This window comes from Bison bison, unplaced genomic scaffold, assembly GCF_000754665.1.
Source record: "Bison bison bison isolate TAMUID 2011002044 unplaced genomic scaffold, Bison_UMD1.0 scf7180017864098, whole genome shotgun sequence".
NCBI lineage: Eukaryota > Metazoa > Chordata > Mammalia > Artiodactyla > Bovidae > Bison > Bison bison.
This window is the reverse complement of record NW_011494670.1, coordinates 5474083-5498172: the sequence shown is the minus strand read 5'-3', so window position 1 is coordinate 5498172 and position 24090 is coordinate 5474083. Positions and strand designations below refer to the sequence as shown.

The window sequence follows — 24090 nt, the reverse complement described above, 5'->3', positions numbered from 1 at the left end:
TATTTACTTATTTCCCTCTCCTGAACATAGAATTTCTTTCATTTTAACAATACTCAGAATGTTTCATTTTTCCATGGCTTAAAACACATTCTTCATCTAAATTTATCTTCACAATATTCAGATGTGAGAAGGAAAACGTGCTGTGTGCCAAGTCGCTCAGTTGTGTCCAACTCTTTGTCACCCTGTGAACTGTAACCCACCAGGTTCCTCTGTCCATGAGATTCTCCAGACAAGAATACTGGAGTGAGATGCTATTTTCTCCTCCAAGGGATCTTCCGGACCCAGGGATCAAACCCAAGTTTCTTACATCTCCTGCGTGGGCAGGTGGGCTCTTTTACCACTAGTGCCACCTGAGCACGGGGAAACTGAAAGTGACTTCCCAGCCTGAGCCAGGCCTTGGCGGGCCCTCAGCAGGCTCTCTCACAGTTGAGAAGGAAAATACTCTTGATACTATTTTACTGATGAGAAACTTGAGTCTTACCGAAGTAATATTTCTATGTAGTTAATAAGTGGTGAATAAAGTGTAGAACCCACACCTCCTGATTGTAAATTCCTTCCATTAAGCCCCACTGTACTACTCAATAATGTAGGGGTGTGTGTGTGTGTGTGTGTGTGTGTGTGTGTGTGTACATGCTCAATCGTGTCTGACTCTTTGTGACCCCATGGACTGTGCCCTCTAGGTTCCTCTGTCCATGGAATTTTCCATGCAAGAATACTGGAGTAGGTTGCCATTTCTTTCTCCAAATATAGGTGTAATTTATGGCTAACAATATGGCAAGGATTACCCTCTAAAATATTGTCTCTGTCCTTTACAGAAAAGTATTTATCTGAATGGTAGTAAGCAACAATTCCATCAGATACTAACCGATGACCTTGGTCTTAAAATTGTACAGATATTCATCTCACTGGCTTTCTATTCTTATTTAGCCTATAGCTGTAAGAGGTTTAGAGGAGTTTTCTAAGAGCATATGTTAACCTCAAGTTTTAGTGAAGCGTGAGAGACTAAATTCAGAAAGACCTTACATGAAAATAGAGAAAAAGCTATAGACTGTGAATCAGGATGGGGACTGACAAATCTGTAGTGGGTGGTGAGACAGCAGTTCCTGCTAATGAGACCTGTGGTACAGAAAACTTACAATGGAATACCCATCCAGTCTGCAAACACTGCCTGAGTTTGACGTGCTTGGGTCTGCAAGGTCTGAATCAAAAAGTCAGTCGACATGTTGATCAAGTCTGTAATACCATGGTCAAGAACAAGGTAAGAACTTTTACTTATCATTTGGGTATGGTTCTGCATTTCCTCCTTTTTTCAATAAATAAAATAGCTTGAGGTAAATGTGTGTGTTCCACCGAATTGTGAGGTCTTCAGAGAACCCGCAGCTTGTAGGTAAGTGAGTCATTAAACACATTTAGCACTGCCGGCATGAAAATAATTGGGAACTAGCCTCTCCGCCCTTGGAAATGTTCTGCATGTAGGGAGTTATTTTAAAACCAAATTAAATCTCGGCATGGAATTCTAATGCTATCGTTTAAACAGATCTAATAAGTGCAGATTGATTTACAAAGACTGTTTTCAAAGTATTTAATGCATTGGTGACATTTTATAGAAAAGCAAATTACAGGAACCTACTTTTAAAAGTGTGATTGCATCTGGATTGGCAGATAAAATCAATACAGATTAGCCAACATGTTGTTCGTACTCAAATCAAAAGTTAGAATGCTTCAAAATCCTTTCCTTTTTTTCATGTCTGACCAATTTAGTTTGGGGAAAGCCAGAAAAAAAAAAAAAGTACAGTTTTAAATTCAGATAAATGTTAGTTTCTAAAGATTGTTACTCAACTATTGTCTCAAATTTACTCATTCCTGAAGAGATACTGCAGATTTAATTATATGTCTTAAAAATAGAAAAATGAGAAAAGAAAAGCATGCTGCTAAGTTGCTTCATTTGTGTCCGACTCTGTGCGAGGCATAAGAAATCCCACCAGGCTCCCCTGTCCCTGGGATTCTCCAGGCAATAACACTGGAGTGGGTTGCCATTTCCTTCTCCAATGCATGAAAGTGAAGAGTGAAAGTGAAGTTGTTCAGTCGTGTCCGACTCTGTGCGACCCCATGCACTGCCACCTACCAGGCTCCTCCGTCCATGGGATTTTCCAGGCAAGAGTACTGGAGTGGGGTGCCATCGCCTTCTCCAAAAGAAAAGCATAGGATAGGAAAAATAAGATAAAAAAGTAACAATCTGAAATACTGGGCTAAATTCTTCCTATCTGCTTTTCCTTGTACATTTCAGTTGTTTTGTCTGTAGATTTGTATATTTCAAAATGTACTGATTCCATCTAGAACAAAAGGCAAGGGAAAATACTACTCATAGAAAAATAGATGACTTTAGAAGACTGTGCATGATAATAGAAGATAAAGAAGAGATAATTAACTCAGTACAGTTAAAGCTACTGTCTGTCCATTAGGATGTATGGAATCAAATACAGCTTTTAGAGCTTTTAAGCCAAAAAAAAAAAAACACAAAAAACAGATGACTTAGATGTAATAGCCAGGAATTTGGGAATTTTAAACCTGAGTAAAATTAACAGCTATTTTAATCCTTGTGGCAATGACAGAAACAGAGTTTTTTTTTAGGACATTATTGTCCTTTGTTCTTTGTTTTCAAATATGCATTAAGGACTGCGTGCTTATCATGACAGTGTTTTCTTCCTCATTAATTTAACTTAGTGTAGATGCAAGCAAACCCAGCTCTACCCCCAAGGAGCTTACAAGTCAGTAGGAAAATGAGGCAGATTCTGCTTTTGTTCTTAACTATGAAAAAGGATTTTGATATGCTATAGACTGAATGTTTATGATCCCTTCTCAAATCCTATATTGAAACCCCAGACCCCAATATGATGGTATTTGGAGGTGAGGGATCTTGGGGGTGATTATTTCATGAGGGCCGAGCCTTCATGCGTGGGATCCCTTATATAGAGGCCCCAGAGAGCTCTCAGCCCGTTTCTCCATAGGTGGACATGGTGAGAAGACAGTTGGCTACGAATCAGGAAATGGGCCCTCACCAGACACTGTATCTGCCTGTCCCTTTGATCTTGGACTTCCCAGCCTAAGAACTGTGAGGAACACATTTTTGTTTAGACCTTTCTGTCTTTGGTACTTTTGTTGTAACAGCCTGTTGTGCTCACTGTCCTGTTGTGTGTCTTTGCCTCTGCCTGTGCTGTGCCTTTCTCCGCTTGCTTCTTCACGCGCCCACCCCCCAGCATTCTCTATGTCTAATTCGTGTGGCTGTTGCTGACCTACTCCCTGTGCCTGCTGTGAGCTTCCCAATGGAAGTCTGCTGCTACAGACTAGCTTTTCAGACTCTGACAATGGTATTCCTGAGTGTTTAGAAAATAAGCTATCAAGTATCAAGTACTTTAGGTATTTTTCAAAGGTGTTGATGTTATGTCCCAGACCAGCAATTTTGTTGTCAGCCCTGTGTTTGTGAAAGCACTGTGGGTATCAGAGGCTTCTATGCAAGAACAGGCACATGGCGTCAAGGAAGCAGAGGCAGACAGTGGCCAGAGTGTCTGGGATGTGTGTGCCACTAGATCGAGAATCCTGTCGGTGACAGTTGTGGAACAGCCATATCAGAGCTCAACTGAAATGGCTGGGAAGTTCTGCTCTTCATGATTTATCATCAGTTCAGTTCAGTTGCTCAGTCGTGTCCAGTTCTTTGTGACCCCACAGATGGCAGCATGCCAGGCTTCCCTGTCCATCACCAACTCCCAGAGCCTGCTCAAACTCATGTTTATCGAATCAGTGATGCCATCCAACCATTCCATCCTCTGTCCATCCCCTTCTCCTCCTGACTTCAGTCTTTCCAAGCATCAGGATCTCTTCCAATGAGTCAGTTATTCACATCAGGTGGCCAAAGTATTGGAGCTTCAGCTTCAGCATCAGTTCTTCCAATGAATATTGAGAACTGATTTCCTTTAGGATGGACTGGTTCAATACCCCTGCAGTCCAAGGGACTCTCAAGAGTCTTCTCCAACACCACAGTTCAAAAGCATCAACTCTTCGGTGCTCAGCTTTCTTTATAGTCCAACTCTCACATTCATACGTGACTACTGGAAAACCATAGCTTTGGCTAGACGGACCTCTGTCAACAAAGCAATGTCTCTGCTTTTCAATATGCTGTCTAGGTTGGTCATAGCTTTTCTTCCAAGGAGAAAGTGTCTTTTAATTTTGTGGCTGCCGTCACCATCTGCAGTGATTTTGGAACCCAAGAAAATAAAATCTGTTACTCTTTCCATTGTTTCCCCGTCTAGTTGCCATGAAGTGATGGGACCAGATGCCATGATCTTAGTTTTCTGAATCTTGAGTTTGAAGCCAACTTTTTCACTCTCCTCTTTCACTTTCATCAAGAGGCTCTTTAGTTCTTCTTCACTTTCTGCCATAAGGATAGTGCCATCTGCATATCTGAAGTTATTGATATTTCTCCCGGCAATCTTGATTCCAGCTTGTGCTTCATCCAGCCTGGCATTTCACATGTTGTACTTTGTGTATAAGTTAAATAAGCAGGGTGACAAGTTAAATAAGCCTTGACGTACTCATTTCCCAATTTGGAACCATGTTGTTCCATGTCCGGTTCTAACTGTGGCTTCTTGACCTGTATACAGATTTCTCAGGAGGCAGGTCAGGTGGTCTGGTATTCCCATCTCTTGAAGAATTTCCCATAGTTTGTTTTGATCCACACAGCCAAAGGCTTTGGTGTAGTCAATAAAGCAGAAATAGATGTTATTCTGGAACTCTCTTTCTCTTTCTTTGATCCAATGGATGATGGCGATTTGATCTCTGGTTCCTCTGCCTTTTCTAAAACCAGCTTGAACATCTAGAAGTTCATAGTTCATGTACTGCTGAAGCCTGGCTTGGAAAATATTGAGCATTACTTTACTAGTGTGTGAGATGAGTGCAATTGTGAAGTAGTTTGAGCATTCTTTGGCATTGCCTTTCTTTGGGATTGGAATGAAAACTGATCTTTTCCAGTCCTATGGCCACTGCTGAGTTTTCCAAATTTGCTGGCATATTCAGTGCAGCACTTTCACAGCATCATCTTTTAGGATTTGAAATAGCTCAACTGGGATTCCATCACCTCCACTAGCTTTGTTTGTAGTGATGCTTCCTAAGGCTCACTTGACTTCACACTCCAGGATGTTTGGCTCTAGATGAGTGATCACACCATCGTGATTATCTGGGTCATGAAGATCTTTTTTGTATAGTTCTTCTGTGTATTCTTGCCACCTCTTCTTAATATCTTCTACTTCTGTTAGATACATACCATTTCTGTCCTTTATTGATTTATCATAAAGGTATTTATGATTTCTGTCTCTTTTTATGATTTATCATAAGATACCATTTTGCTTAGGAAGCAAGTAAACCCACACAGTGATGATTAATGCCACAAAAGTTGTGGGGGATCTCAACGTAAAATCAAGTCATAAAATGAGAAGAGTAAGAATTGCTCATTATCAGGTGATAGCAAGAAATGATATGCAGTTATGCACAGGAAAACAAAAAAAAGCCATATATTTAATTAGATCAATAAAACTATCAGCTGTCCAGAAACCCAGAGGATTTACTCTTTCAATGGAGCTCCTCTGCAGTTTTACTATTCTGGATGGAAATCATTCTAGAAGACTTTCCTATTTCCTCAAAGTGCTGGTAAACATTTTCTTGATATTAGCCATTATTATGAACATTGATTGTTACACTTATGAAATACCAAGAAGTACGTATGCCTACTGAAGTTGCTGTGGCTAAGTTTCATAATGTCAGAAATCCTGAAAGTACATGCTTTTGTTGTGTTTGCTTTTCTGTCCCTTTTCCTGCTGTCAAACATACCATACCCAGCTTTCTGATTGTTACACCAAAAAGCTTCCAATCTTTTTCTCCCTTGCCATTTCTGACTGGCTTTGGCTTGTACTCAAGCCTATAAGAATAGTGCATAGAGTAAATAGATTCCAAAATATAGAGTATCAAGTTTATTCCTTTGGCTAATCACACTCCCTTGTAGGTTGATATTTGACACTCAGTAAACATTTTGTTGTTCAGTCGCTAGGTCATGTCTGACTCTGCAGGCCCATGAACTGTAGCCCTCCAGGCTTCTCTGTCCATGGGATTTCCCAGCAAGAATACTGGAGTGGGTTGCCATTTCCTCCTCCAGGGGATTTTCCTGACCCAGGGATTGAATTTTAGTAAACCAATGGGCTATGCAGAGAACAAAATTTACCAGAGTCACTAAAATGAAACTTCTGACTTTTATATTAATCTACAATTGTGAGAATAAGGAGGAAGACTAGTGGTATACTAGGAAATGTTAACAACTAGTGTTCTGAGGGGAAGTAGCCCTGGTAACACTTGCTGGTTTCCATAGTATAAATATGCCCACCCTGGCCAATTTCAAGCCAACAGTCATTTAATACTTGGCTTGCAAATTTTCTGAAAATTTAACTGTCAGCCCTTACCAGCAGGTAGAATAAACTCCAGCACACCACTGGGATGAGTAGAAGAATCATAGAGTCAAATCCTTGTCATTTGCTATAACAGGAAGTAAATAAAGTCTAAAATTGATAAATCAAGACATAAGCAGAATAAGCATCTCAATTGTAAACATGTAAATAAAAGGCTAGAAAAAAAAACAAAAAGTTCAAAGTTTTAAAGTATAAGTCTTTTAATTTTAGATATGTACAGGTATGATATACATGATAAAAATAAAAATGGATTTTTAAAATTTTGTAACAAAAACAAATGGAGTAAAGGTATTATTATATTAGCCAATCTTTGTAGGTGAGGTCAGTGATGGAAATTGCTCTCCTCCAAACTAAGGTCTGTTTCTGTGGAAGGCACAACATAGATGCCTTCATTTCTACCACTAGGAATTGTCCCTTCCATTATGGAAATCCTATGGATTTGAAGCTGAGGGTTGTGTTGCTCAGTTGCTAAGTCATGTCAGACTGTTTGCAACCCCATGGACTGCAGCACACCAGGCTCCTCTATCCTTCACCATCTCCTGGAGTTTGCTCAAATTGATGTCCATTGAGTCAGTGATACTATCAAGCCATCTATCCTCTGCCACCCCCTTCTCCTTTTGCCTTCAATTTTCTCCAGCATCAGGGTCTTTTCCAATGAGTTGGCTCTTCTCATCAGGTGGTCAAACTACCAGAGCTTTAGCTTCAGCCTGACCCAAACTTGGTAGTGAGTAACTTCATCAAAACATGAAGTCTTCATTAAAATATACAACACAGTAACATCATGTAATAAACCCACATAGGGTGAGACAGCAGGACTTGAAGATAAGTGGGCTCCAAGGACTGACCAGGGCCACCTCCTTCCCCACATGTACACCATTGATTTGCTAGGGAGAATGAGTCTTTATCTAACAACTCCCTGCCAAAGCAAAAGATGATGGAAAGATGATGAGCATTTGAACTGGGTCTGGGCCAGCACCAGTATTCCAAAAACATTATGAAAAATGTTATTGCTGGCTATCAGTTCCTAAGAGGCTGTGAAAGTGGACACAGCTGCACTGTTCTTACTTGAGTATCCACATGCTTCACCTGGAGATGAATGCAAAACACCCAGTTCCCTGGAAACTTCTTCCTAAACTAGACATGAACCTGCACCCTGGGATCTAAGCATCCAGCGTGGGTGATACTGAACTTCTTAATACTTCTGCTCTGCTGAGGTCCAGTCAGAGGCTGGCAGTGCAGGAGAGCTTGCGCTGCTATTATCCCGTACTCCTTTCATTCCAGCTGCACTGCTTTCTTCATGCTACACGCTCAGTTTGCTCTACTTCATTTCACTGTTCTCTTTTTAAATGCAAGTGATGCATGTATTCATCCTAATGAAACAGAAGTGCAGAAATATGAAGAATAAAAATGAAAAATTAATCATCGCCTTTAAGGGGATATTTCCCAAGATGAGGCACCAAGCCCAGTGGCATAAAGTGGATGTTGAACAAACATTTACTGAGTCATTGAATAAAATAACAAGGGAAGTGACAACTCTAGTAGCCTTTAATACATGGACCTCTTTCCATTCCTCTCTCTCTCCTTCACCTTCCCCTCTTTTCCCCATATTTACACCAAGGAAGGATACTGTGTCTTCCAAATTTTAAACTAGTGATCAACTGGAGTGATTATCTCAATTATCTCACAAATTTTAAATGTATTTTTTATTTGTGCAGCTGGTAAGAATTTCAGCTCACACACTCAGGCATTTAAAACATGTTGATTTAGTTTTCCATAATTAAGTTCTATTTTCAGTCCCCATTTTACCTAGATTTCTCCCTCAACTTTTCAGGATTGCCTATGAACCCAAAGGGGTGGCTCTAAAACTCAAGGAATTAACAGAGGGCAGAGGAGCCTCTGTCCCACCCTTGTGTTTGCTGAGACAGAATCTCTCCTCATCTGCTACTTCACGTAGAAGGTCCCTGTCTCCACATGGCTAGGCCTGCTGTGTCGGATTCTCTCCCTTGGCTTGTCTCTACTCTTAGCCACAGAGGCCTGTTAGCCTGGCTCAGGATTGTCTGGCCAAACACTCCTCACAGCCTTTCCTCCCAAGCTCAATATGTTCTACCCAGTAAATCACAGGTGCTTCTGAAAGTATTAGGTAGCATTTCAGGGCTCTGAATAGCTCTGGTCATTTGTGTCTCAGCACAGAAAGAATTTAGCTGGAAGAAAAGTCACAGACAAGTGATGTATTAGAATAAAGTGAGAGGGTGCTGTCTTGAGTACTTCGTGACTTACATGTTTGTAATCAAAGAAAGTGGGGAGGGGAGAACACCTTCTTCATCATTCTTGAGTGGACATTACGCTTTCATCGTCAGCTTCTCCTCCTGAGCAGGGGAGTTTTCTTGTCCCTATATGGTCAAGCTAGGTTCACAAATTGTTTTTTATGTATGCTGAGAGTATGTCCTAATTTACTGAGCTCACTGGGCAGGATGTGGGGCTCATGCTACAATTGTTTTATTGCTTGGGGGCATGTCTCTTAGTTTGGTTACATGGTTCTGTTGCTGAGCAAGCCTGCTTGGTTTTGTGGTTAAGTGAACTTTCTTTCTTGAATGGTCATTAACTTACAGGTATTAAAAAACAGAGACATCACTTTGCCAACAAAGGTCCTTCCAGTAGTTATGGATGTGAGAGTTGGACCATACAAAAGGCTAAGCACCAAAGAATTGGTGCTTTCTAACTGTGGTGCTGGGGAAGACTCTTGAGAGTCCCTGGGATAGCAAGGAGATCAAACTAGTCAGTCCTAAAAGAAATCAACCTGAATATTGATTACTGGATATTGGAAAGACTGGGGATAGAGCTGAAACTCCAATGCTTTGGCCACCCTGATGCAAAGAGCCAACTCATTGGAAAAGACACTGATGCTAGGAATATTGAGGGCAAGAGGAGAAGGCAGTGACAGAGGATGAGATGGTTAGATGGCATCACTGACTCAATAGACATGAGTTTGAGCAAACTCAGACAGTGAACAGGGAAGCCTGGCGTGCTGCAGCCCATGGCATTGCAAAGAGTTGGATACAGCTTAGCGACCGAACAACAGCAACTCATACATTTTCTATTTACAATTCCCTAATGGGATTAACTATTTAATCACCAACACTTAATCACCTCCTTTGTTCCTTTATTCCTATTGCTTCTACCCTTACCTCTGCCAACTGCACCTGATATGTCTCTCCTCTACCCTTCCAACTAGTTTGGACCCTCACAGAGCAGTGCCTTTCTTCCCACTGTCTTGCAACTTCTCCTTTCCTTCCCTATTTGTCACTTCCCCCGCCTATGGAATGCTTATTTAACTTGAGAGTAGCCAGGAGAAACTAGAGAAACTCACTCTAATTATGTGTTCTTCCAAATCTTTTGTTTATGGCATACATTTTATGCTTTGAATCCCAAATGGCTTAAACAGTTGAAACTCAAGAGCTAAGAATGACCTCTTGATTTCTGCCTTTCTGCTGCACTGTCTTATCTCTCAGGCAGTGAATGTCTTTACTGAACGTGGGAGGGCTGAATGATGGAAGGGATTACCCGGAGCAAAGTCACATCCTTAATACACCATATTATTAACTCACTCTATTTGCAAATATTTTATCGAGCTCCTGGGAGGCATGATGTAAGGAAGGTAGGCACAAAGATGAATGGTAATTGGTCCCTGTCCTCAAAGGCATTTACAATCTAGCCAGATGACAAATGCATCCTCATAAAAATAAAAGTGAATAAAGAATCAAAGATTGAAAGAAAAGCATAATACTTACTCTCTAGCTTCATGGTTCATGATGGGTCTTGGGACTATAGGGCTGCTTTTAAAACTTGTCCAGCCTATTCTTAGGCAACCTGACTGGGAGGGCCAGAGAGCTCTTCAATTCCATCTCAGCAGTTCAGGTAACAGGAGAAAAATCACACTCAAGTTTTGGAGGGTTGTGGAGGTGGGGGTGAGTAAGTAGGTAGAAGACATGATTTCTGTGCCCTGAAAGAGTTGATAATCTAGTGGATAAAAGTCATGTCAAAATGAAATGCCTTAAGATGAAAATAAGTCAATGTAATACAGCAAACTATAGCAGGGCTGTGCTATTCAAGGTACATTTACTGAGATCAGAAAATGCATTGAAAACCAAGTCGTACAGTTAGTTAGGAAAGATTTTGTGGAGGCATTTTGAGATCTTCAAAGAAATGAAGAGGTTGAATTATGCTAAAAAAGCTAATGCTTAATGAACATTTCCGTACCAGTTACTGTCTTAAAACACTTTATTATTTTATAGAATTCTCACAACAGTAACACAAGAGTAGGTACTATTTTTATCATTTCCATTTTACAGATCAGGACCCTGAAGCACAGAGAGGCTAAGTAACTTGCCTAAAACTACATAGCAGAATTGGAACGCTGACAGTCTGACACCAAAGGTTGCACTCTAAATTACTCTGGTATTTCCCACCTTTTGCAAAATAGTTGAGTATTTCAACAAAGAAAACAGTTCAACTTAAAGTGTGGGGTAGAAGAGAGACCGGTCAATGAGGTCCTCACTAAAGTAGAAGGTTACTGCAGGAGCATGACTGGGGAGCACACCCTCCAGGCGCCTCATCTCCACCTTATGCTCCATGCTGACAGCCAGTCAATTTCTGGGACTACACTGATTCTAAAATCATGGCTGAGAAATGAGGCCCTCAAAGCACCTAAATGCCAGGAGTGATTTGCCTGGAAAATCTCAAAGCAGAAAGCCAGCCCTGAATCCCTGTGGCTCCTGGTCCACATTCTTGCTGCTGCTGTAACACTGTGAAGGGCAATGCATAGCCCTCAGGGCCACACCTAGGCATCTGGGTATGAAACCTTGGGCCAAATCCACTTCACCTGCCTTCTCTAATCAAGATCATTTTAAAATTTGCATGTTCTCCAAGGTGCATGTAGCTTCAACAATAAGATGTTTGCCTGAGTTGTTGTCCAGGTTCTTGGAGTCAGATGTGCCTGGTTCAAGCTGAGCCCATTAAGACTAGCTAGGACCACTGACCCTCCAACTAGGCATGTGTAAGTATCTGCTCAGTGACCTATTGAAGATGTAGAGGCCCATAGCCTAATTACGCCTGTGCAGAACGATGGTGACACACTTTTTCCCACTCACCTGTCCCTACTTCCCCAAGCTCCTCACATCCCAGACCGATAATGTGCTTCTCTAGTCCTCATCCCATAAATACCCCCACCTCTGGCCTTTGAAAGAAAGATTTGAGCTCTGTTTTTCTGTCTCTTTGTTCTGCTCTCTTGCTGCAAATAATTCTGTTTGCCTCAAATCTAGGCATCTTGGCTTGCTGTGCTTAGGGCAAAATAAACCATAGTGGTGCCTTCCAAGCAGAGTGCCATTTTCAGCTCTCAAACTGAGTCTAAGTTTCTCTGAAAGTGATCTTTTGTCAGATACCTTCTTGAGGGCAGTGATGGAGCTGTTATCTAATAGGGTAATGGAAGTGAGCTAACAGAAGCCTGACTGCTGGTACAGAAGGAATATGGGGGAGTGGGAAATGGGCCTAAAAGACTTGTTAGAAGCTTTGTCTCCTGTAAGACCAAGGTCTTACAAGGGAGGTAGAAGAGTTTCTTTGAATTTGGAATTCAAACTGTTACCAAGTCAAAGTTCGTAGGCCTTTCCCACTGCAAGAAGTTAGGAGATAAGATGTTGAGGCAAGGAATGGTGAGTTTTCAAAAAGCCAACAGATGAAGAAAAGGGTGGGCTAATATCCTAAAGAACTATCCTAATTCAGGCTTCTCTTCTAAGGAAAAAGGGGGAGTGGGAAGGGCTTCCAGTAAAGGGAGGAAGGGGATTGCAGACCTCTTGGAGCACCACTCCCTCCTCAAAGGAAAGCATCACCTTCTTCCTCTTACTCAGAAGAGCTGGATCACAGAGCTCCAGCAAAAATTCAAGTTGTTAGCAGTTACTTTTACTTTACGTCTCATCTCTGTTTACATGAAAGCTTTCTAGGCTAGCAGTGAATCTATCTTACAAGTAAGGATCATGGGATGGGAACTTTCTTAAGGGAATTTAATGAGCTATTTGGGCATAGGAAAACATATTTTCTCTAATGCCTAACTCCTGACATGCAGGGCTAAAGTAGTCAAATCCATAAGCTAAAGAATGAGGGAAACCATTTCAATGTGGTGTGTATTCTGTTTTGTCTCTGTTCCAAAACTATAGAGTGGTGGTTTGAGCCAGATAAACAGTCATCAGCAAAGATAGTCAGAACACTAGGATAAAACAGCCAACACAAGTTCTCAGATTATGCAACCTCAAACAGATCCTGGGACTCAAGAGTGAGGGAATAGTGAGGAATTCTGAGAAACATGGCTGATTAACCTGTCTACAGGAAGAAAACTGAGGAAAAAGGGCAAGCTGTGCACAATGTGACAGTTTACCAATAATATGTATACAATTCAAATCTTTGCTTTAATATCAAATGTCCTGACTATTCTCAATGAGCCCTTCTGTGAATCTCTTCCATCACCAGCTGGTCACCATGGGAACAGTGGGGCCAGCACCTGGGAGGGGGTGGGATTGCCAGACTCTGACCCCACTCTGACCCTTACTGCTGTGTGAATCTTGGACTAGGCTCATGACCTGTGTTAATATTAAATTCCCAAACAGACAAAACCTATCCTGCCTATATTATCACTGCACTTATGTGATAATGTGGGAGAAAACTTTGAAAAAATGTGTAGTACAGCCCACAAAGGAGGGTATGCTTATCTGTAAAATGCAGGTGTGCATGCTAAGTCACTTCAGTCATGTCTTACTCTTTGCGACCCCATGGACTGTAGTCTGCCAGGCTCCTCTGTCCATGGGATTTTCCAGGCAAGAATACTGGTGTGGGTTACCGTGTCCCCTTCCAGGGAATCTTCTTGACCCAGGGATCAAACCTGAGTATCCTACATCTCTTGCATTGGCAGGTGGGTTCTTTACCAGTAGCACCACCTGGGAAGCCTGTAAAATGCAGTTAACACTGACCTCAGCCTCCACAGAGATTCTCTCCTTGTTATAGAACTCAAATTATATTTCCAAATGAGACATGTCTAGAAGTACAGCGGTTGCTTTCCTACAATTTCTTGTCTTTTATTAATCTGAGTGCATCAGACATTCATTTGTGCTGTTTGGGGCAATACTGGCTCCATGCAATGATTGCCAGTCACAGAATGCAATTAATTACATGGGAATCATCTGAGGTTTTACTGTCTTGTCTAACCCAGGATACCTGAAAGGAAGCCCTAGCTCTACTTGAAATTCAGAAGTGACCTTTGGCTGTCTGAGTTCTTAGTCTCTCTTCATGTGAGAGCTCTTAAAAATTGCAGCAAGCAACCTGCTTTTAACTCGTGTCATAATTGCTGCTGATCATTACTCCCCTGGCTGCCCTGCAGACGATAACACTGTATCTGGTTGTCTGGCCTATAATAAGGTGACCGCAATTACTGCCACTATTCATTAGACATACTTACTTGAAACATGACCATTTATTAGATTGTAAACAATTAGGCCACAATCTCTTAAGGGTGAAAAGACCAAGGCTACTAACTTCAGAACTACAAGCACAGGTATTCTTAGGAAGCATTTGCTGGAGATTAATAAAAAATCTCACTTGTTTAGCACTTCATAATTTACAAAGCATTTTCATATATACCACCAATTGTCAACATTTTGGCTGAGGCTCTCAGACTTTCACCCATTAAACTATACCTGCTAATGTAGATTTAAGCTGTTGTAACTCATATTTTAACAAAACCTGCTGGATCTCAATTCTGGCTAAATAACTAAAGTACAACTCAGTAGGACCCTATGGGGCCTTCCCAGGAAAGACCACCTCATGGCCTCTGCTTATAGAAAACTTAGCTTCTGAGGCCTTCCCCAAGTTCCGAAGAGCAAATTTAATCAGAAAAGTGAGAAAATGCAGAAACAAAGGAAAACAACCAAACAAGAGAGTAACAATAACTTAGCCATTAAACACAGTCAAGGACCTTTAGTTCTTCCTGAGTCTCCCTACCCTTGCTGCTGCTGCTGCTAAGTCGCTTCAGTCATGTCCAACTCTGTGCGACGCCATAGACGGCAGCCCACTAGGCTCCCCTGTCCCTGGGATTCTCCAGGCAAGAATACTGGAGTGGGTTGCCATTTCCTTCTCCAATGCATGAAGGTGAAAAGTGAAAGTGAAGTCGCTCAGACCTGTCCGACTCTGAACGACCCCACGGACTGCAGCCTACCAGGCTCCTCCATCTATGGGATTTTCCAGGCAAGAGTACTGAAGTGGGGTGCCATTGCCTTATCCCCATACCCTTGAGCTGTTTGCAGATACTGAAACCCTCACCAGGTGGAAGAAGTTAAACTGCATGCTGACCACAAGCACTTAGATCCCAAATTGGTTGGAACCAGGAGGTTGATGTTAACTCCTGGCTAATTAGACTGTCCTTGAGCTAATCACTCACCCTGCAAACCTCTCGCTCACCCTGTCTTTAATAAACCTTTCCCTGAAACCACTGGGGAGTTGGGGGTCTTTTGAGCATTAGAGGCTAATACTCCCTGATCAGCCTTGCAAACGAATGCTGCACTTTCCTTCACCACAATCCGGCATCAGTAGATCAGCTCTACTGTATACAGGTGAGTAGACACAAGTTTGATTCGGAACAGAAGCACCTGGGTATATTAATACCAGGGACTGAGTCTCCGCCTCAGTCCAACTAAGTCAAAATTGTTTATGCTGTCAGATGATTCAAATGTGTAGCCAGCACTGTTATACCAGAAAAACTACAAAATGACAGAAAACTGGTTTCTCGGCCAATTTCTGCCCCCAACAAAGAACTGTGTACCATGGATACATATAAAAGGGGGATTCTGGGTACCAAACTAATAATTCAGAAGCAATTCCTCTGACCTTTTAGTTACAATTATAGTAAAAATTAAAAATGCCCAGAATATACTACATACTTTCCACCATCTAGTCTGCCATTGTCCACATCCCCTATTACCTCTCCTAGTCATTAAAGAGGAGAAGGCGATGGCACCCCCCTCCAGTACTCTTGCCTGGAAAATCCCATGGACGGAGGAGCCTGGTGGGCTGCAGTCCATGGGGTCGCTAAGAGTCGGACATGACTGGGTGACTTCACTTTCACTTTTCACTTTCATGCATTGGAAAAGGAAATGGCAACCCACTCCAGTGTTCTTGTTTGGAGGATCCCAGGGACAGGGGAGCCTGGTGGGCTGCCGTCTGTGGGGTTGCACAGAGTCGGACACGACTGAAGTGACTTCAGTTCAGTCGCACAGTCATGTCTGACTCTTTGTGACCCCACGAATCGCAGCACGCCAGGCCTCCCTGTCCATCACCAACTCCCAGAGTTCACTCAGACTCACATCCATCAAGTCAGTGATGCCATCCAGCCATCTCATCCTCTGTCATCCCCTTCTCTTCCTGCCCCCAATCCCTCCAAGCATCAGAGCCTTTTCCAGTGATTCAACTCTTCGATGAGGTGGCTACAGTATTGGAATTTCAGCTTTAGCATCAATCCTTACAATGAACACCCAGACTGATCTCCTTTAGGATGGACTGGTTGGATCTCCTTGCAGTCCAAGGGACTCTCAAGAGTCTTCTCCAAAACCATACTTTAAAAGCATCAATTCTTTCGCACTCAGCTTTCTTCACAATCCAACTCTCACATCCATACATGACCACTGGAAAAACCATAGCCTTGACTAGACGGACCTTTGTTGGCAAAGTAATGTCTCTGCTTTTGAATATGCTATCTAGGTTGGTCATAACTTTCCTTCCAAGGAGTAAGCGTCTTTTAATTTCATGGCTGTAATCACCATCTGCAGTGATTTTGGAGCCCCCCAGAAATAAAGTCAGTCACTGTTTCCACTGTTTCCCATGAAGTGATGGGACCAGATGCCATGATCTTCGTTTTCTGAATGTTGAGCTTTAAGCCAACTTTTTCACTCTCCTCTTTCACTTTCATCAAGAGGCTTTTTAATTCCTCTTCACTTTCAGCCATAAGGGTGGTGTCCTCTGCATATCTGAGGTTATTGATATTTCTCCTGGCAATCTTGATTCCAGCTTGTGCTTCCTCCAGCCCAACATTTCTCATGATGTACTCTGCATAGAAGTTAAATAAACAGGGTGACAATATACAGCCTTGACGTACTCCTTTTCCTATTTGGAACCAGTCTGTTGTTCCATGTCCAGTTCTAACTGTTTCTTCCTGACCTGCATATAGGTTTCTCAAGAGGCAGGTCAGGTGGTCTGGTATTCCCATCTCTTTCAGAATTTCCCACAGTTTATAGTGATCCACACAGTCAAAGGCTTTAGCATAGTCAATAAAGAAGAAATAGATGTTGTTTCTGGAACTCTCTTGCTTTTTCCATGATCCAGCAAATGTTGGCAATTTTATCTCTGGTTCCTCTGCCTTTTCTAAAACCAGCTTGAACATCTGGAAGTTCATGGCTCACATATTGTTGAAGCCTGGCTTGGAGAATTTTGAGCATTACTTTACTAGCGTGTGACATGAGTGCAATTGTGTGGTAGTTTGAGCATTCTTTGGCATTGCCTTTCTTTGGGATTGGAATGAAAACTGATCTTTTCCAGTCCTGTGGCCACTGCTGAGTTTTCCAAATTTGCTGGCATATTGAGTGTAGCACTTTCACAGCATCATCTTTTAGGATTTGAAATAGCTCAACTGGGATTCTGTCACCTCCACTAGCTTTGTTCATAGTAATGTTTTCTAAGGCCCACTTGACTTCACATTCCAGGATGTCTGGCTCTAGAAGAGTGGTCACACCATCGTGATTATCGGGGTCATGAAGATCTTTTTTATACAGTTCTTCTGTGTATGCTTGCCACCTCTTCTTAATATCTTCTGTTTCTGTTAGGTCCATACCATTTCTGCCCTTTATCGAGCCCATCTTTGCATATAATGTTCCCTTGGTATCTCTAATTTTCTTAAAGAGCTTTCTGGTCTTTCCCATTCTGTTTTTTTCCTCTATTACTTTGTATTGATCACTGAGGAAGGCTTTCTTATCTCTCCTTGCTATTCTTTGGAACTCTGCATTCAGATGCTTATATCTTTCCTTTTCTCCTTTGCTTTTTGCTTCTCTTCTTTTCACAACTATTTGTAAGGCCTCCTCAGATAGACATTTTGCTTTTTTGCATTTCTTTTTCTTGGGGATGGTCTTGATCCCTGTCTCCTGTACAATGTCACTTAGCAGTCATTAAAGAGCAAGCATCCAACTCTTCCAGGAGAAATAATGCAGTCTTGAGAGACAGGCTGACTGACTTAGGGTGAGCCTGCTGCTAAGTTGCTTCAGTTGTGTCTAACTCTGCGATCCCACAGACAGCAGCCCACCAGGCTCTGCCATCCCTGGGATTCTCCAGGCAAGAACGCTGGAGTGGGTTGCCGTTTCCTTCTCCAATGCATGAAAATGAAAAGTGAAAGTGAAGTCACTCAGTAAGTGTCCGACTCTTCGTGACCCCATGGACTACAGCCTACTGTGCTCCTCCATCCATGGGATTTTCTAGGCAACAGTACTGGAGTGGGTTGCCATTGCCTTCTCCGAGGGTGAGCCTAGATTTTATCTATTGTAATATTGGTTTAAGTAGACTGATGCTGATAAGAAACCCACATTAGCTACTTGAAGTTCCTTGCAAAAGGCAGCTATTATAATCTGGCATGAGTCTTCCATACTTAGCTCCAGAAGTGATCAAACCTGGACAATGGTCTTGCCTTCCGTGAAGTGCATATGAGACTGGCTTTCAAGTTATGGGGTAGGGCACGCTGAGCTGGCGGCTTTCTAGGGGCAGATGGTCAGCTCCTGGATATCCAGGAAGCCTATGAACACCAGGAGCTAGTTTGAGAAGACCTTTGTCCCAGAATCCTCAAATCTTGTACAGTGGTGACCAAGTCAAGAACAATTGAGTCTGATCTGCATAACAATCACATTATAGAATCCATTTCCCAGGCCAGCATATTTTCATTTTAGAGAAGCGAGCCTCTTCAGGATGTTCCAGCAATTCCTTGGCTGAAAGAGGTTTTGTTTGCTGTTAGAAGTCAGTAGGTGAAAATGAGCTAGGTCATAAATGCTGAACATCAAGTTTCCTTTACAGATTTAAAAAATTCACAAAAGTATTTTTTAAAGCATTCACAGGTACTTGATGTGACAGAGATAGCGCTTATTACCTACTTTCTTTTCAGTTCCTAAAATGCCAATTAAGTATCACTGGCAGTTGTTGATTCACTTTATAATGTGATTATCACTTGCTCTCTGGGTTTCCTTCTGACCATCTGAGGAACCATTTTCAGGCAGAAATTTCAATTCATATGTCGCTACTGGCCTGCCACAGCTGGCAAAATGTCACTGAAGTGTCACACGTAAAAGAATGAAAACATCTCACAGTCTCCAGGTTAGGGACCGTGATGATTCACGAATTTCTCAGATAGTGATTCTGTGAAAAATAATAGAAAGTCCAAGCTGTGGGAGGAAATAAGTCTTAATCTGGGCTAAAAGTTTGGATTTTTGCTGGATTTGGATTATTTTCCTGACTACGAGGGTGTGTGTGCGCATGCTCAGTTGCTTCAATTGGGTCTGACTCTTTGCAACCCCATGGACTGTAGCCCACTAGGCTACATGGGATTCTCCAGGCAAGAATACTGGAGTGGGTTGCCATGCCCTTCTCCAGGAGAACTTCCTGACCCAGGGATTGAATCTGAATCTCTTGCATCTTGTGCTTTGGTAAACAGGTTCTTTACCACTGGTGCCACCTGGGAAGCCCACTCAGCACGAACAAATGTGGCTTTATAGCTAGTTATAATAAGTCATTTCTATTTCCATGATAATGTTACTAGAACTGAGATGTTGTGCTTCTTGGTTAATACTGTTAGGGCCTTGTTAGGGTTAAATGAGCCCATACATGTAAAGCACAATCCTAGTCCTAAATGTATAACAAGGATTACATCACACCAACAACTGTCACTGCTGTCATGGTTATTATTACTAGTCCAGCTCATTTATCATCTGAAATGAAGGACTGTTTCCAGAGCTGAAATTTCATGATTTTGAATCAATGAAATGAAGCCAAATTTTTGTAATATTATCCAGCTCATAAATTCATGGTTCTGTCATTGGGACAAAACCCTGAAGAAAATGTCTCTGAAATACACTAAGATAAATTTCAATATCTGTATCTCAAGATCACTGAAGCAAAGAGAGTGACGGGACCGTATTGAACCTCTCAGATGATATCGACAGTGAGATTTTACTCAAAAGCTTTAGAAGTTTCCCTGCTGGCTTAGAGGGTAAATCGTCTGCCTGCAAGGCGGAAGACCTGGGTTCGATCCCTGGGTCAGGAAGACACCCTGGAGAAGGAAATGGCAATCCACTCCGGTACTCTTGCCTGGAAAACCCCATGGATGGAGAAGCCTGGTGCAGGCTACAGTCCATGGGGTCACAAACAGTCATACACAACTGAGTGACTTCACTTTCACTTTCACTTTAGAAGGTGGGGAGAATGGAGGAGTGAGAGTTTTAATGCAGTTGGGAGGCCCCAAAGAGGGGGAAATGATGAGCCAAAGCAAGGACCAACTCCACAGTCATAAAGGAAGGCTCTAGTTTCCTAGCCAAGAGCATGGGTGAGGACTAAACATGGTCAGCTGGAAGAGAACTGGTGCACGTACTGATTCATCTCATTGGCCCTCCTGAAGGGAGAATATTCCTGGGGGAAGCCGTAAGCAGTGAGAGGCTGTTGTCTATGGGGGTACATATGTGTGCGTGCTCACTCAGTCGTGTGTGATTCTCTGTGACACCATAGATTGTAGCCCGCCAGGCTCTTCTGTCCATGGAATTCTCCAGGCAAGAATACTGGAGTGAGTTGCCCTTTTTTTCCTCCGGGATCTTCCGGACCCAGGGATTGAACCTGTGTCTCCTGCATTGGCAGGCAGATTCTTTACACTGAGCCACCTGGGAAGGCCCTGTTATCTGTAGGGTGCTGGAGGCTAAACTGTGGGCCAGGAGGGAGGGGCCAAGAGTTCCAGAATGGACAGAAGTGTTCTTCAAACCTGGATGCAGGAAGGGGCTGGAGGATGAATGCCTCCTGTCCTGCTTAGCCAGGTGGCTATAGTGGCAGAGTGAGGGAGAGCCAACAATAGAGGCTCAAGTCTCCCTGAGGTTAAATGGCTTAGAGGACATGACCAGCTTTACCTTGGGCAGTACCAGGTCTGAAGGAAACACAGCATCTTCCGACACTGAGTTACCTTACCTTACACACTTGCACTACCAAGTTATTCACACATAGAAGTCCACAACAACCCACTGCATTGAACCTGTCCCATCTATTCCAGAAAGAGAATTCAGTTTTAATAAATTGAGGGCAATATTGCATGATATGAAGGAAAGTCTTAGAGTAAGCTCGTCCTCAGTTGCTTCGGTCATGTCTGACTCTGTGAGTCCACAGCTGTAGCCCACCAGGCTCCTCTGTCCATGGGATTCTCCAGGCAAGAATACTGGAGTGGGTTGCCATTTCCTTCTCCAGGGGATCTTCCCAGTGCAGGGATCAAACCCAGATCTCCTGCATTTCCTACATTGTGGTGGATTCTTTACCACTGAGCCAGTGGGGAAACCCAAGCAAGGCTGACTATATCTTAAATCTTGGATCCACCCACATCCCAGTTTTGCTGCTTTAGATGGTTTATTTAAACTCTGAAAATCAGTTTTCTTTTCTGTAAAATAAGAATAATGCTACCTGTAAGGCTGTTGTTAGAATGAGAGAGAATGCATGGAGAGCGACCAGCACGGGGCTTGGGATGTGGGCCTCCCCCATACAGCTTCCTAAAATATACTAACGGTTGTTCTTTCACTTAATAATAAATCAATTATTTTCATGTGCATATCAGCTTTAACTTTCTACCTTCATTTCAAATTGATCCTACTTTTAAAACAACTGATTTATGGCAGGTCGTGAATATCACCTGGAGATCATATTCCACCTGAATATTTTCTGTTGAGCAGAAGTTGTACTGCATGACTTTGTTTCCCTTGTTTTTATCATATACTTCTAGAATTTCACCTCCTGGGGGAAAATCTTTTTCTTAAACTTTCTTTATAGATGTAAAAAGTGTGCCTTAGTTTCTGAGGCACACACATTTTACAGAGACCATGAGAAAGCTCATTTCCACGTATTTCTCTTCCCCTCACTTGAACACCCTCTACAAAACAACACAGTAATGGAACCAAACTCCCTTAGGAAACAGAAATTTATGCTTCCATATCTTGACCCCCATTTAACTCTTCCCTGTAATCTACTCTATCCTAAGAACATGATGTATAAATCTATAAATGTTTTGGGAGTAAAACTGTGAATAGGCTCTCAAACTCTCCTGAGGCTCACCAGATGGCTTTGTCTTCATCCAATTTCCACCCCACCCTTCAACCTCAAAAGAAGATCCTTCCCTTACCAAACCCACTTTTTAGAGTTTTGTGATTCAGAATTATGAGAAATTGGAATAAAAGAACGAAATGTTCTCATGGTAGGGCAGGCATGTGAAGGAATGGGGCAGTGGAGACTGCTGAAGATGGAGCATCAGGATTCACATGGAGGAGCAGATGGGAGAGGGAGGGGGTGTTGTGCAGAAACCTATAAATGTCTTGCAAGTCATGTTCCAGAAACGAAAGACTTGCTGTTATTTTGAAATTAATTTTTGGCTAGACTGTACTCATGACTCATTCTGAGGCTGAACCTTGTGGGTCATAATTTTTCTAATTAGTTTGAATAAAGGTTTATAAATTCGTGTGAGAGTAAGCCACAATTACAGAGCCACTTGGAAAGTTGTTAGATGTTAACATTGTCTACAATGATAGACATGGATAAGAAAAACAGTGTAGGTCCGTGATTCCCAAATCTTAGGATATATAAGACATTACCTGAGGAACATCTTAAACTGCAGCTTCTTGGACTCCATCCCAAGTAGTTTTGATGTTCTTGTTCAGGTTTATGTCTAGGAATCTGTATTTTGATGCCCACACTTGATTCTGACATAGAATTTATGAACCCCATTCTGGCTCAAGGCCAATGTCAGACTTCTTCATACAGTTCTATGTGCCATGGGGGCTCCCATAGTTCAACCACAGAAATACAAGTTTTCCTTTTGGTTGCCCCAAAGAAAAGCTGGTTTGGACATTCCCTATTGCATACCTCCTAGTCACATTTGGAGAAATATCTTGCCTTTTCTGTAGTTCCTTTTTCCCCTCTCACCCATCCTAAATCTATAGATCAATTGAAGACAAGATTTGTTCTTTTTTTACAGAAGAAGCATTTTACTTAACGCCCTCTCCAAGATTAACACAAACTATTAAATTATATTCACCAGAATTGTCTCACCAATGCAAATTTATACAAAATCTTAATGGGATGAAAATTGGAAAGGGATATCTGACTGCAGATTGTGAGGATTAATTTGCCAGACCACATAACAGAACGCTCCAATGAAAACAGGAAATGTTTTGCTTGCAGGAGCCTTTGAAAGAGGCCGCACTTGTTTAAGTAAAAAGGTCTCCTCACCCATAACCATCGACTTTGACTGTAGATGAGCCAAATTGCCCATTTTAAAACCACACAATGAAAATACTTTTGCTTGTCTCCTGGTAGAGGTTGCCTAGAGCTTTAGAAGCCTGGATAAGAAAATGTGTTAGGACCACCCACCCACTGTGCCTTATCATAAAATACCAAATGTTCTAAAGACAACATTGTTCAATCTACCTTGTTGTCATCCATCATGCCCAGGTGACACTGAAAATTGTGATCACTGAAGCAAGACTCGTAAAATGAATCATCACAAAATATCATAAAATATAAAGTTTTATGGAAATACTGGAGTATCCACCTTATAACAAACCAGCTCAGTCTTCACAGGGAAGATGCTTCTGTGACCTTTTGGTAAATATACACAATAACTACCCAGGAAATGACTGTATTGATTGGTCAACCCTGGAGACACAGGAACAAGACCCAGAAGCAGATGCACCTGTGGTTAGACACCATATTACCCACCTTCTATTCTCCACACCTGCCAGTCCTGTTTCTGAAAAATAATGGTTGTGTCCCACCAAATCTGGAGATGATATCTTGATGTCACCTTACATTTCAACTCTCTAATAACTTCCCTTGTCCCAGCCACAGCTCTGCTAGGGATTAACAAGTGAAGTGGAAGTGAGCAGTAGGAAAAGCAGGTGGAAGAAAGGTAAAACCATGTAATGTTTTGGGCACATTTGAGCTGACTTCTTTTAGGACACTTCTGCTCTTGAGAAACCTATATGCAGGTCAGGAAGAAACAGTTAGAACTGGACATGGAACAACAGACTGGTTCCAAATAGGAAAAGGAGTACGTCAAGGCTGTATATTGTCACCCTGCCTATTTAACTTATATGAAGGGTACATCATGAGAAACACTGGGCTGGAAGAAGCTTAAGCTGGAATCAAGATTGCCAGGAGAAATATCAATAACCTCAGATATGCAGATGACACCACCCTTATGGCAGAAAGTGAAGAGGAAGTA

At 42.1% G+C, this 24090-nt stretch overlaps 1 protein-coding gene across 1 annotated transcript in view; it reads left to right on the top strand.

Moving 5' to 3' along the window:
- The first annotated feature begins 1060 nt into the window (after window positions 1-1060).
- GUCA1C (guanylate cyclase activator 1C) overlaps window positions 1061-24090 on the top strand; it is a 39436-nt gene continuing 16406 nt past the window's right edge. The window contains 3 exon segments of the mRNA XM_010838591.1: window positions 1061-1115; window positions 1118-1175; window positions 1177-1258. Of these exon segments, the coding sequence (XP_010836893.1) occupies window positions 1061-1115; window positions 1118-1175; window positions 1177-1258 (195 nt within the window).